Source organism: Prunus persica, chromosome G4 (assembly GCF_000346465.2).
Source record: "Prunus persica cultivar Lovell chromosome G4, Prunus_persica_NCBIv2, whole genome shotgun sequence".
Lineage (NCBI taxonomy): Eukaryota > Viridiplantae > Streptophyta > Magnoliopsida > Rosales > Rosaceae > Prunus > Prunus persica.
The window spans coordinates 9,025,521-9,040,226 of record NC_034012.1 but is presented as its reverse complement, the minus strand read 5'-3'; the positions used below and the strand labels follow the sequence as shown (position 1 = coordinate 9,040,226).

The 14,706-nt window shown below is 35.6% G+C and overlaps 1 protein-coding gene across 2 annotated transcripts; it reads left to right on the top strand.

The window, feature by feature from the left end:
* LOC18778682 (probable leucine-rich repeat receptor-like serine/threonine-protein kinase At3g14840) lies at positions 4,263–14,417 on the top strand. 2 transcript variants are annotated; one of them, XM_020562066.1, is made up of 24 exons: positions 4,263–4,572; positions 4,787–4,967; positions 7,818–7,889; positions 7,962–8,030; positions 8,212–8,283; positions 8,386–8,457; positions 8,613–8,684; positions 8,787–8,858; positions 8,940–9,011; positions 9,104–9,175; positions 9,260–9,331; positions 9,653–9,724; positions 9,983–10,039; positions 10,499–10,558; positions 10,645–10,680; positions 10,826–10,866; positions 11,158–11,540; positions 11,689–11,884; positions 12,081–12,227; positions 12,510–12,628; positions 12,756–12,966; positions 13,085–13,322; positions 13,538–13,688; positions 13,919–14,417. In XM_020562066.1, the coding sequence occupies exons 1-24, from the start codon at positions 4,476–4,478 to the stop codon at positions 14,303–14,305; spliced, it is 3,021 nt and encodes a 1,006-aa protein (XP_020417655.1). In that variant the 5' UTR covers positions 4,263–4,475; the 3' UTR covers positions 14,306–14,417. The 2 variants fall into 2 exon arrangements, with proteins under 2 accessions (XP_020417655.1, XP_020417656.1); XM_020562067.1 differs by lacking the exons at positions 4,263–4,572; positions 4,787–4,967 and adding an exon at positions 4,987–6,441.

The window sequence follows — 14,706 nt, the reverse complement described above, 5'->3', positions numbered from 1 at the left end:
CTAAAGTATGAGAGAAATTATCGGCATCGATACTTTCCGATATTATTGATATTTATACAATATATGTATGGATACATTTCAAAATATCATTGTCCCCAAAAAACGATAATATCCTCGATATTTCGTACATATTATCAATATTTTAGACTATGGTGTTTACTAACATGTGGGTATTGAAATGATTTTTGCTTTATGTGTTTACTAACACATGACAATTGGAATGATTCTTATTCATGACTTTAACACATGGGGAACCAAAAATTATGTGAGTTCTACGTTAAATTCCATAATCAAATACTCTCAAAATTAGGAATGAGATATTCGACTAAGGGAGTAGTTGATCCAATTCCAATTCTTTGAGTCCTCATCTAAGTTTTTCGACTCATGGCTTCCCTATTCCTCAAAATTATATTTATATATTTCTCAAGTGACGGTAAAAAGATAGTTCTTAACCATTTTTATAACACATATCACTCATATTTTCTCTTAAACAACATTCAAATCTTACTGCAATTGTAGTAAGAAATGTAAACACATCAATCCTTATAAGCAAAATTAATCCAAAATAGGAATGGTCAACAACTGATGGTAAGCATGCTATGGAAAGTGCATGTACGCCAAGTATCAACTGGATTTAAAAATTACACATATTTTCGGCTACTTTTGGTGATTTGTTTCAAAGCAAACAGTGCTTTGTCTGCTGCTTTAAAGATGCTTCAACTGATGACTACTTTCGGCTAAAGCGAACAGTGCTTTGTCTGCTGCTTTAGAAGATGCTGCAACTAGGGCAATTATGATGCTGATGACTTAGTCTGATCCTAGGTCGTAGGCATCATAGGGATCCTGGCTGTCTTCATACCAGGTTTTGGGCTTAGCTGGACTCTGCATGGGTTGGCAACTAGACGACGAGGGAGAAACATTGTCCTCATCATCATCCATTTGAGAGGCCGGAATGATCAACTGACGGGCAATTTCCTGGAGCTCAGACTTGGATTTTCCTTCAACTGATAAGGAAGATCGGACTGATCCAGTGGGAGAAACTGGGCGAGGAACTGGCTCCCGGGGGAGGTCATTATATACATATTTAGCAATTCTGTCAACTTCGAACTTATCCCACCATTTAACTGAAAATTGGCGGGCAAATACTCGGATATCCTTAGTGATTCTGTAGGACCATTTGAGAATCCAAGGGACCTTGTATCTGGCAATAAAAAGCAACTGTTTTGGAAAGAACAGATCAACTTGGGTGAACTTAGCATATTTGGTATAATGACGAATCAACTCAAGAACTGAGACAGGGAGAATTTCTTCAACTGGGCCATGTTTTTCCCACCAATGGAGGAACCAGTATGGGAAAGGACTTTTGAACTTGTTATCAAAATTAATAAACCAGGAATGACTAAAATCTTCAGATTGGTGAAGAAAGATAGTATACCAGGCTTCAATATAATCAGAATAATTGTATTGCAATTTTGATTTAAGAACTTTCAATTCATAAGGGCGACTGCTGAAGGATTCTTGGCTTAGAATTCTGTGAATATATAAAGAATGATAAAGAATGGTTTCGGGATGATCCCGATCCTTTATCGGCTTAATTTCAACTGACTGGGTTTCAAGTAGTATATCTCTATAATACTTGAGGGACTTATAAGGACTTGGAGGCATATAATGAAATCCAGGAGGGAAGTAGTGTTTGGCGATTTCAACTGGATTTGCATCAACATCATATAGAGATTCAATAACAAATAAATGAGAATTACTCTTGGGCAAATAGGGGGATGATTTTTTGTAGACAACTGATGGGCCTGCAGGGATATCAACTGCAAAGGGGTCATAACTAGAAACTAGGGTGGACTGATAACTGGGACGTATCTGGCCAACTGTGGAACCAAGGGAAGAGAATCGATTTGCAACTGAGATTGGTGTGGCAACTGAAAGAGGGGGGCAACCAGGATAGGGAACTATCTGTTTGGGCAACTCTGGTTTTGACTGACTCATTCAGGAGGGGAGGACACGGAGCGACTGGGATGATTTGGGCGACTCAGGAAGTTTGGATTGACTGGCAACTGCTTTTTGTTTGTCTTTTTTGGGAGCCATTGTGCATCCTGCAAAAACTCTCGAGTGAGAAAATCAGGAATAGAATTCTCACTGCCTTTCAAATATTCAATATCAAAATCAAATATGCTTAAAATACTTTGCCATCGTGCAAAAATCTGTTTAGAAGCAATGTTTTGAACATCTTTTTCTAAAACATGTTTTGCAGATTTGCAATCAACTCGGATTAAAAACTTTTGATTAAGCAAATCATCTTGAAATTTACTAATGCATAGTACAATAGCTAATATTTCTTTTTTAATAGTACTGTAATTATTTTGCGACTGAGTCCAAGTTCCAGAATGAAAACGAACAATCTGTTCTGGAGATTTTGGACAATTTCTTTGTTTGAGAATGCCACTATAACCTATGTCAGAGGCATCTGTTTCAACTATCTTGAAAGAATCAACTGAGGGAATACCAAGACAGGGAAGTGTCTTGACATGAGCTTTGATCTGTTTGACAATTTCTGTATGTATAGACGACCAAGGAGGAGGATTATTTTGCAATCTGTCAAATAGAGGCTTACATTGTTTTCTCAAATTTTTGTAGAAATCAGAAATATAATTTAAGGATCCTAAGAACCTCTGCAACTGACTCTTATCAAGAATTTGATCAGGAAATTTATCAGCAAACTGAATGACTCGATCAATTGGAGAAACTTGAGATTGACATATATTGAAACCAAGAAAACGAATATTGGTTTGGAATAATTTGATCTTTTTGGCAGAAACGACTAGACCATTTTGTTTGATAACTTGAAAGAACTTATGCAAATGTTTCCAGTGTTGTTCTATAGACTCAGAAAAAATTAGAACATCATCAATATAGACAATAGAAAACTGACTATAAGGATTGAATATATCATTCATGATGTTCTGGAATTCACTAGGAGCATTTTTCAGACCAAAGGGCATTACATTCCATTCATAATGACCGAAAGGGGTGACAAATGCAGTCTTATATCTATCTGACTCTTCTATTTGGATTTGCCAGAAACCACTTTTCATATCAAATTTGGAATAGATAACTGCTTTTCCTAATCGATTAATGAAATCTCTTTTATTAGGTATGGGGTACCTAATCCATTCTAGAACTGCATTAAGAGGCTTATAGTTGATGACTAATCTCGGGACTCCTCTTTCTAGTGTTGTTTTCTCAAATTTTTGTAGAAATCAGAAATATAATTTAAGGATCCTAAGAACCTCTGCAACTGACTCTTATCAAGAATTTGATCAGGAAATTTATCAGCAAACTGAATGACTTGATCAATTGGAGAAACTTGAGATTGACATATATTGAAACCAAGAAAACGAATATTTGACAGATTGCAAAATAATCCTCCTCCTTGGTCGTATTGTCAAACAGATCAAAGCTCATGTCAAGACACTTCCCTGTCTTGGTATTCCCTCAGTTGATTCTTTCAAGATAGTTGAAACAGATGCCTCTGACATAGGTTATGGTGGCATTCTCAAACAAAGAAATTGTCCAAAATCTCCAGAACAGATTGTTCGTTTTCATTCTGGAACTTGGACTCAGTCGCAAAATAATTACAGTACTATTAAAAAAGAAATATTAGCTATTGTACTATGCATTAGTAAATTTCAAGATGATTTGCTTAATCAAAAGTTTTTAATCCGAGTTGATTGCAAATCTGCAAAACATATTTTAGAAAAAGATGTTCAAAACATTGCTTCTAAACAGATTTTTGCACGATGTATTGTTTTGACCATAAATAATGCTTCTTATTTTGGATGGATTAATTGAAGTCAAACTATATTTCTTAATTAAATAGGAAACCACACAACACAATACATTGAAACAAAATAAAATAATAAAATAAAAAGCAAAAGTGGCGTGCAAACCAAAAAAGAAAGCAGCGTAACAAAGGGATGAAAATTCCATGAGAAATATTCCGTTGGATGACTTGGATTTTTCCACAGCCGCGTTGGAGAAAATTTAAAACAAGAAAATAGGTATACAATCAATTCTGACAAAGAAAAAAAAAATGCACTTAATTAATTTCGTGTACGGCATTTATTGCTTGAGAAAAGTCTTGAATGGCGATTCCTAGTTCATTCTCTATACTTTAATTTAAAGTAATTTTATGCAGAAAGAAAAGGAGATTAGACTATAAAGTAAGTGGTAGAGAATAATAATTTTTTTTTAAAGTATTTGACATAATTTTTTTAAAGTTTCAGTCCTTGAAGGTCTACTCGATATTTCTCTGTCTATAAAAAGCTGCTGTAAGCACCAATACTCTCCTCACAAATCCATCTTTCATACACACAATCGTACGGTACCTCTTCATTCAAAAGCTCTCATTTTGGGCACTGTTTTCCTCTTCAAATGTGGAAAGGTTTCCAATAGAAAATTAATTGATGAATATGTTCTTCCCTCGACTTTTTCTTCATTATCTCTTGGTGGTTTGCTCTGCCAATTTTGCTTTTGGAGCTACTCGGTTGCCACGAGATGAAGGTATACGTATATATATATAATCTTAATATCTATGTCAAATTTCTTCCTTAATCTCCTTTCTTCATCTTATAATTATGTAAACGTAGGTACAAGCTTTCAGTAATATGATGCTTGGATTTATATATATGGTAGTAATTGTATGAATTTGTAGATATTGAGTATTGAGCATATGGTGTTAAATTATTGTTGCACTTTGTTTTATATATATATGTAGTACAAACTTTAGCCGACATAGCAAAGACACTGGGGAAGACGAACTGGGATTTCAGTGGAGATGCAGATCCATGCAACAATCAAAAACCATGGACTGATACCAATCCTGTCGAAGGATTTGAGTATAGTGTCACCTGTAATTGTTCCTTTGCCAGTTCCACTGTCTGCCATATTACCAGCATGTAAACCTCTCTCTCTCTCTCTCTCTCTTCCTAACACCAAATGATCTTATCGGGTTTATTTGGTTTACATGGAAATGCATTTATATATATATATGATGATGGTGTGTCACCCGAGGGATGGATTCAAGATTTGAAAATAGAGTGGGTTAAATTTATCTTACATATAAACCGAAAAAGGTTGACAGTACGAGTGAATTTTAAGGTCAATTAGCAATTACATAATAAACTTCTCCATGAAAGGAAAAGAATTAAAAGCATTTATTATCCATTACAAAAGAAGGGGAAAAAAAAAACTAAACCATTTTAATCCGTCTAGACAAGCCAATTTGGAAAATAAAAATGAACATAAAGGTAGCCAAAATTTGTAAGGAAAAAAAAATTGTCGTTTTATGTACACTAGAAAAGGTAATTTTTTTTTTTTTAAAAGGAAAAAAGTAAAGGATGTTCTCTAGGAATGTGTGTTTTTTGAAAAGGGCTGAGTATTAAATATTTATGTGAGGTTAATTTTTATGCCACACTTGTGGGATTAGTTAACTAAAGAAAAAAAAAGATTTTATGTGGTTGGGATTGTTGGGATGGAGGGTGTGGAGGTGTGCTTTGGTGGGCTAAGTACTAATATTGGACTATAGTAAAATATCACGTCGCTCGGGCTATAGCCCATGTTAGCATGGACATAAGATCGTCCTTCGAAACCCCTAAACAAAACTTTTTTTTGAGGAATATATGTATATTATATATATTTTTCCTTTCAGAATTTACTCAAGTTAAATGGTACTTATGGTAACTTTTTAGGTTCAAAGGTATTTTTTTCTCGCAATCTATTTGGCACATAATATACACACGAGATTGTTGCTTTGGAAAAATCGTGTTAAAATAATACTCGTTGTGAGAATGTCACATAAGTTGGAAACTAAAGATTGAGTTGTATGGTATTGTTAAATTTAGTTCCGAGGTCCTTAAATTTAGAGGTGAACATTGGAACCGAAGAGTCGGCCAACTAAACCAAATTGGGCCCAAAAAAACCAAGAAAAAATTGTGTTGACTAAAAAGTCAAACTCGATTCAAAAAATCTAGCTGTACCGGTTTTGGCCGATTCCAATTTCAATTCTACACCCAAAAAAAGGGACTAAACCGAACCGGACCGGTCAAATTAAAAAATATATAATTTTATTATTTATCTATATATTGTTAGACCTCTACACCAAGCCCAATTCCGAAAGTCTAATAAGTAAATAAGCCCAACTCCATTTCTTAACCATCTCACCAAGCCCAACTCGTTTATTTATTTTTATTTTACTTCGAAGCAGACCCAATCTTTATATTATTCATTTGTAGCTCCCTCAACCATTTCTCATAACCCTAGCCGACCACTCACAAGGTAGGAGAGCTTCTAATGTTAGGCAAGTTTTAAATTAGGAGAAATTCTTACGTCTGCGTGCCGGATCCAGTGGATTGTCCATCAACCCTCACAAAAGTAAGGATATCCTCCGTATTTTAGTTCCACCTAACTCCACACTAATTCTATCACTATTGTAAATACATGGTAGCCGCACTCCTCTTAAATTAAGTGACATGAGTAGTGTTAGGATAGGTTATTTACATATGCTTAAGTTAATTTTGATGTTGATACACTTAGGAGTATTAGATTAGTCAGTGATATCATCTCAGAATTTGTTGGGATGCTTAATGCCTAAGACATCTAGTTAATTAATACTACTAGCTAACATAATTAGTTAGGTTGGTTATGTATCAATGTATTTGATATAAAAGATACGCATTATTCTCTACCGTCATATTCCCAATTGCTTTCTCTTGAAAATTTCTTTTGTTCTTTGACTATCTTAAGATGATTTCAAGAATCAATGTTATTCACGTGGTTGGTCCAAGGATTTTACATACTCTTACATCACCTAATAAGAGGATATACGTGAAGGACCATATTGAGAGCATTTCACATTAGATATGAAAGAAGTAAAAAGTTTAGAAGGATAAGATTGAAGTCTTGCCCTGTCTTTGTCTTGTTTTGCACACAAACTAATCTGTATGACACAAAAAAAAAACCTAATCTAAAAATCACACCAATTATTACATCAAACGAAATAGGTTTATGAGGGGAGAGAGACTTTCATGCAATGAGAATAACACTTTTTGCTATCCCCATTACAAGAAAGTTTCAGTTGACATGAATAATAAATGCATGTCTATTTATGAAACTGAAAGTGAAAGAAGAATCATTGCATGAACCTTCCTTCATTGATTGACCCATGACCATAAGCTCAGCTGTATGGCGGATCCAGAAATTTTCTTTTTCTCGAGGCAAAACACTACTGCAAAGCCCCTAATAATGAGGATCAGTCAACTCTTAAATATAAGTTTAAAAAACATAATAATATAAACATATACATGCACAAATTAGTAACACAACACATTCTACCTACAATGTATTTTATGGGCTGTGAGTGATCAATTTGCTCACTTACTACAATGTGTTTTTGAGCTGGATCTTAGTTAGCATTGATGTTCAGTTCTATGGTGAGTTGGTGGTGGCATTGTTTTGAAACTTGTTGACAAAGCTGGCTTGCTTATTATCACTACAGAACAAATGCACATTAACTGTTCGTGTAATTGCAAGTTTTATTCTTCTTGACCAAAAAATTGCAAGTTTTATTCATTTTAAGGACATTGCCTGAGTTGAATTCCAGTCCTTGTCTACTAAATAATTTGTGTTTTTTTAACTGTTTTGGTCTCATTTGTGTGGAAGCATTTCCTTTTAGTCACAGTATAGCTGCGAGACAGGTCTTTGTTAAATTGCAATTAAGATTTGAAACCTCGTTTTGTGATGAAGCACAGAGTTATGAAAGCTCAGGATTTGCCAGGAACACTCCCAGTAGAGATGGCCAGGCTCACCTATCTCAAAGAAATGTAAGCACGTTGTTACCTTACTTGTATGCCTGTTGTCAATGAGAAAATGACTCATTTTTCACTCTCTTTCAGTGACCTCTCCCGCAACTACCTGAATGGTACCATCCCTCCAGAATGGGGCTCCCTTCCACTTGTCAACATGTACGGTCTTTTTTGGCTATGCATTCCTGTGTGTGTGTGATGTTCTTGTTGTTTTAGTGCTGACTTCAGTGTTCTTCAGCCATTACATATTCATGGCCTTTTAGTGGTCATGAGCCATTTGAATCATAAATGTTGAATTTATTTGATAAAAGTGATCATAAACATATGAGTTTTGTTGCAGTTCCCTTCTTGCAAACCGTTTGACCGGTCCTATCCCCAAAGAGATTGGAAACATCACAACCTTGAAGAGTTTGTGAGTGTTGATTACGCATTTGTTTCTTCTTTCCCCTACTTGATTTTTTGGAGATCCTTAATGATGATCTTTTTTTAACTCAACGGAATTTGCTTTGTGTAGGGACATCACTATGAATAATTTATCTGGAGTGCTCCCTTGGCAGCTTGGGAATTTGCGCCACATAGAAAGAATGTAAGATTGTCCTATTCCAAATTTTATCGTGATAAAAGAATATTTGGTTTATTATATATGGAATCGCTTTGCTGTAGACAGATGCTAGATATTTTCATCAGAAATCATCGACTTCTTTATCTTTAATATAATTGTTATGTCTCCTTCATGGTTAGGCTTCTTACCTCAAATAATTTTACTGGGGAGTTGCCAGATACATTTGGAAATCTTACCACACTAAAAGACTTGTAAGCTTCTGTTGTTCTTTTTTCTTAAAGGTTTCCGAAGCACCCAAATACCGCATTATAGGATTAATTGGTACTGTTTTCCTTTTGCCAATCATTATGCAGCCGGGTGGGTGACAGTCACTTTACTGGGCAGATACCTCATTTTATTCAGAACTGGACAAATCTTGAAAAAATGTGAGTTTTTTTTGGTTATCTTTGCTACTACTTGATTCTGAATATTATCACTAATTCAAATGTTATGACTTGTTCAAACAGACTGATTCAGGCTAGTGGTTTGACGGGGCCAATTCCTTCCAACATTTCTCTTTTGACAAAATTAACTGACTTGTTAGTATGGATTTTGATTTTGTATCTACTTATAAATACAAACAGATTAGCAATTCTGTAATCTATGTTCATTGCTCAATTTTAACATGCAGGAGAATTACTGACTTGAGTGGGCCTGAAGCACCCTTTCCTCCACTTGAGAATATGAAAAGCATGAAGACACTGTGAGTTAATGCTTGCATGACACACAATGTCTGTCTGTACCAGAAGTCTTTTGCAAACTCAAAAGTTTAGTTTTTCTGTTACAGGATGTTGAGGAGTTGCAATATTATTGGACGGCTACCTCCATATCTCGGGGACATGAATAGTTTGACTACTTTGTTAGTACAAATGTCTTTGTCCATGTTTTATTTACTGTCTTCAGATAAATTATCTTCTTTCTAGATGCTATTCTAATAACTCAAGGATTATTGAATGACTTTGAGGATGTTGGAGGGGGCCACATGTTTCTGTATGTACAAAGAGAACATGCGCTATTTTTAAGTAATCAGCGTACTCACACACATGCATACACGAGCAGATCATGGCATATATTTGACACTTACCTTATTCCTGGAAAGGTTTTATTATTATTTTTAATTTAAATAACGTCTTTCTCTAGGGGAGCATATCTGAAATGCATTTGTTATTGGTTTGTGCAGAGACCTCAGCTTTAACAAGCTAACCGGGGAAATTCCAATCAGCTTTGTTGCTCTAGCAAAAGTGGATTATATGTAAGCAATTTGAATTACAAATCTTGGCTTTCTTACAAGAAAACTCAAGCAGACATTCTCCAATGGTTTTGTCACACCCCAGCCCTACAAGCTGGACGTGTTAATCATGCTTACTATATAACTAATGACTCACAAGTTATACTGGAATGAATTTATTTTTTAATTCGTTAATACTCAAGCAAACAACAGAAGATATATATATTTTTTATGCCCCCTTCTAGTAATTTATGCCCTTTTTCCTGTATCAATTATGTTTAGATTCTTAACTGGAAACTTGCTGACTGGACCCGTGCCTACTTGGACGAAAAAAGAAGTGTAAGCTTCTCTTCCAAAGTCTAGTCTTTAGTTATTTAGTAAGGAGATTTATGCTGTCTATTACTGGATAAAGCATAGTGCATTCGTTATGACATAACTTTTCATAATGGAGCTTGACATGCGTTAACATGACTTTTCATATTGGAGCTTCACTTACAATTATACTCATGAAATAGGCATTAATGTACATTCTTTATTTTCTCATGATCACTGATTTTAAAATTGTTGATAGCATTCTTAGATAGTAGCTATTCCTTTTCATGTAAGATTTTGAAGTTTTGAAACTATCCTAAAATGTTTCCTAAGTTTATGACTCCTAAGCTTTTTCAAGGTTTCCCTCATATCTCCAAAACAATTTTTTGCATTTATTAGTAGACCAGCCACCTCTTGCTCCTCATTTTATTTTCTGTCTCATACTGCATTTGGAAAGGAATTTACACAACAGCCCTTTTTGTGCAGTGATCTTTCATATAATAACTTCACCATAGGGGACACAGGTTGTCAATCACAAGGCGGCTTGTAAGAATGTTTTCATTAGCTTGAGTTTACTTTGTTTGTGTCTTATAGAGCAAATTTAAATTTTCAATTTGTGTTAATTTCTACAGGAACTTGTTTGCAAGCTCTTCAAAGGGAAATAGTTCGTAAGTTACAAATTAATCCTCTGAAATCTTGCGTAGATAAATTTACCTGGCATTCCAACTGAGTATTCTTATTTTATTTTACAACTTATTTTCATTTATGATGTTATCTTGCTGACTTCTTCTGGATCCTGCATTATCCTACCAGAAAAACTGTTTCATGTTTCAGAACTCCAAAATGTCCAAAAAGTAAGTTGGGTTTCCACATATTGCTTCAAGATATATTTATTTATCTTTGAATTTTTTTTTGGGGGAGCTGGAGGCTTTTATGATCCAAAAGGAAAAGTACCATGTGAAAGAAGACCATTATACACTTGCCTCAACCCATCATGAACCTGCATGTGCAGTCATTCATCGTACCCCTGAATCTTCTAATGCCAAAATGGAATAATAGAAATAATTGCCTTTTTTTTTCTTCTGGGGTTGATTCTTTTTTGTTTTCCTCCTCAATGGCCACTAATCTTTTGCTTTCTGTTGTAGCTTGGTACTCTCTCCATATAAATTGTGGTGGAAAAGAAGTAACTGTTTTTGGGGAAAAAAATACATTTAATAGTGACACAGATTCAGTTGGACATTCATCATTTCGCCAGAGCTCAACAAATTGGGCTTTAAGCAGCACTGGTTACTTTACTGATGATGGCCTTCCTCAAGACACCTTTATCCAAACTAATAAATCTATACTCTCTATGCCCAATCCACAACTGTACACGGAAGCACGCCTTTCTCCCATCTCTCTAACTTATTTTGGGTTTTGTCTGGGAAATGGAAACTACACTGTAAACCTCCATTTTGCAGAGACAGGGTTTACAAATGGCAAAACATATAAAAGCCTGGGAAGGCGTATATTTGATGTTTACATTCAGGTAAAGGTCAACAGACACTGTTTAGTTCCTGGTTAATTCAAATGTTTATGAATTTCTAATAATAACATGTAAAATAGGTTGTCAAGGCTGAAAAAATGAACCACATTACGGTCATGAAATGTTATGTAACAAAACTAGGATATTGCAGGGGAGACTAGTGCAGAAGGATTTCAATATTGTCGATAAAGCTGGTGGGATTAGTACTGCAGTCATAATGAACTATACTGCTGTCGTAACTAGTGGTACCTTGGAGATCCGTTTTTATTGGGCTGGGAAAGGGACGACCGGTATCCCTCTTAGAGGAGTTTATGGTCCTCTTATATCAGCTATTTCTGTAGATCCTGGTAAGTTTACACTGTTCTGAGCTTCTTCTAATTGCTATTTGTAGACCATTGGGAGCTTCTCATATGTAAATATCATGTTAGGCATTAATATTACAACACAATTAAGAGATCCGGCTTTAGGTAGCTGTTTGAATAATGCAATCTCTTATCTATTACATTCGCATTTACTCTAATAAAGCTATTCTTCTTCCGGCAGACTTTGTACCCCCTGCATCTGGTGGAAGTGGCATATCTGTAGGTGCAGTAGTTGGAATTGTGGCTGGGGGAGTCTTCATTATATTACTGATTTTTGGTATTCTTTGGAGGAGAGGCCTCCTAGGACAACAAAATACTTTGGAGGATGGTATGTGCAGTTGAAGCTGTTATTTTCTATATACTTTTCGTGTATATTTAGGCACACTCTGTAAGTTGATATTTATTTAGATATTGAACTTTCTAAGGCCTTGATGCTGCTAGAATATATTATACTGTTGAAACCTTCGATGCGAAGTCTGCCTACCTATAGATCCAGTTACTTGTTAAATTCTAGGCCTTGAATCAGTCGCATGATATTAAGAAATAAAAATGGTACCATTGTGAAATTCGTGTAGACACAATTTCTTATATGAGTTTGCTTCTTACACAGATTTAAAGGGCGTGGACCTGCAAACTGGTAAATTTAGCTTCAGGCAACTCAAAGATGCCACAAACAACTTTGACATATCCAATAAGATTGGCGAAGGTGGTTTTGGATCTGTTTACAAGGTATTCTGCAGAACCAATATTTCTATTTATTTATTGCTGTTGGGCTAACTTGACTAATTGTAAGCATTCTTACTAAAGTTGCTCTGCTTTTTAGTGAAGGGATTTTGACTTTGTTTCTCAAATGCAGGGCCTTCTATCAGACGGCACCGTAATTGCTGTCAAGCAGCTTTCTTCCAAATCAAAGCAAGGGAATCGTGAATTTGTGAATGAGATAGGCATGATTTCTGCTCTGCAACACCCTCATCTTGTCAAGCTTCATGGATGCTGTATTGAAGGAAATGAACTATTGCTTGTCTATGAGTACATGGAAAATAATAGCCTTGCTCGTGCTTTGTTTGGTAAATATTACTCTTGTATGCCTAAACTTCACTTGGTTCATGCAGATGGGTATAAAAGATCTTATACATAAAAAATATGTCCCTTATAACTAACTTTGAGTAATTTGACAAATTGAAGGACCAGAACAAAGTCAGTTGAAGTTGGATTGGCCAACAAGGCACAAGATCTGTGTTGGTATAGCAAGAGGTTTGGCTTACCTCCACGAGGAATCAAGATTGAAGGTCGTTCATAGAGACATCAAGTCTACTAATGTGCTGCTTGATAAAAATCTTACCCCAAAGATATCTGACTTTGGATTGGCCAAGCTTGATGAAGAGGATAACACACACATTAGCACCCGTATTGCTGGAACTTAGTGAGTCCCGGTGATATATATTTTTTTCTTCTTATACTTTTATTTTGATTTCTTCCACCCCGACGATGGGTCCATAGAAATAGGAAACAGATGGTGGTTTCTCTACTTTTTATAAGTTTCAAACTTAACTAGATCTGTACTCTTAAAGAAACTTTGTAGTATTTTTAGTATTTCGCTAAGCTAAATATGGGGAAATGATGAGCAATTTTTTGCAGTGGATATATGGCGCCTGAATATGCAATGCGGGGTTATCTGACTGACAAAGCAGATGTTTATAGCTATGGAATTCTTGTATTGGAAATTGTTAGTGGGAGGAACAACACCACTTACAGAGGAAAGGAAAAAAGCTTTTATCTTCTTGATTGGGTAAAATGATTCTACTGCTTCCTTGTTTAAAGTTAAATTTAATCTGATACTGTTGATCTCTATTCTATGTTTGTGGCTGAGAGAAAGTGACTGATACTGCAATAGTTTTAATGATGATCCAGAATCAAGTCTGGCTTCATTTGACATTATCTTTCTCTGACAATATATGTAAGATCAGTGAAATTATTTGTAAAGATCGACAAATTAGCTCTGACAATATATGTTTCTAGGCACAACTACTAAAAGGGCAAGGGAATTTGATGGACCTAGTGGATCCAAGGTTGGGCTCAGACTTCAACAAAGAAGAGATGATGCTTACAATCAATGTGGCTCTCCTCTGCTGCAATGTCACTTCAACAGTTAGGCCTACCATGTCTTCAGTTGTGAGCATGCTTGAAGGCAGGGCTGCTGTTCAGGAATTGGTCTCAGATCCAAAAGCCTCAAATTTTGAGATCGAAGCAATGAGGAAACATTTTCAATCCAGTTTCGGAAGGAACACCGGCGAGAGCCAGACACAAACTGCGTCAACTGAAGGGCCTTGGACTGGTTCATCTACATCTGCTCATGATCTCTATCCAGTCAATCCTGATTCAACTTACTGGGACAACAGAAAATAGAGAAACTGAGCAAACTTTCTTCATTCTCAAACTTATATGTTCATGTATCATTTCTACTCCCTCTCTAAATACACACACATATAGCTGAAAGAATAATATAGATGTTTCCACAGCATGGTAATTTTAAATTATGAATCCCTTGGATCAACTTTGATACAGCACAGAAGCTGGTATATTATATATTTTGAAAGAGAATGGTGGAAAATCAGCCTTCTGCTACAAAACAATGTGGCTTTGAACTTGTCATGCAATATCAATATGAGTGTTGGAAGGCATGAACTAGCAGATTAGGCTTAGACAGCTAAAGGAGATACGATGAAGTCATCTTTGGTAGCCCTTCCAATGAGCCAAGAACCCCAAGTGGACAATAGGCCTTTTTCTGTAACTTTTTGCGTCTCTTC

What these genes read in the sequence shown, in the direction of transcription:
- LOC18778682 (XM_020562066.1), top strand. Translation starts at nt 4,476, where the DNA reads ATGAATATGTTCTTCCCTCGACTTTTTCTTCATTATCTCTTGGTGGTT. An exon ending in TCCCTTCCACTTGTCAACAT is followed by an intron (nt 8,031 to 8,211) that starts GTACGGTCTTTT and finishes GTTTTGTTGCAG; the next exon opens with TTCCCTTCTTGCAAACCGTT. An exon ending in CCTTGCTCGTGCTTTGTTTG is followed by an intron (nt 12,967 to 13,084) that starts GTAAATATTACT and finishes GACAAATTGAAG; the next exon opens with GACCAGAACAAAGTCAGTTG.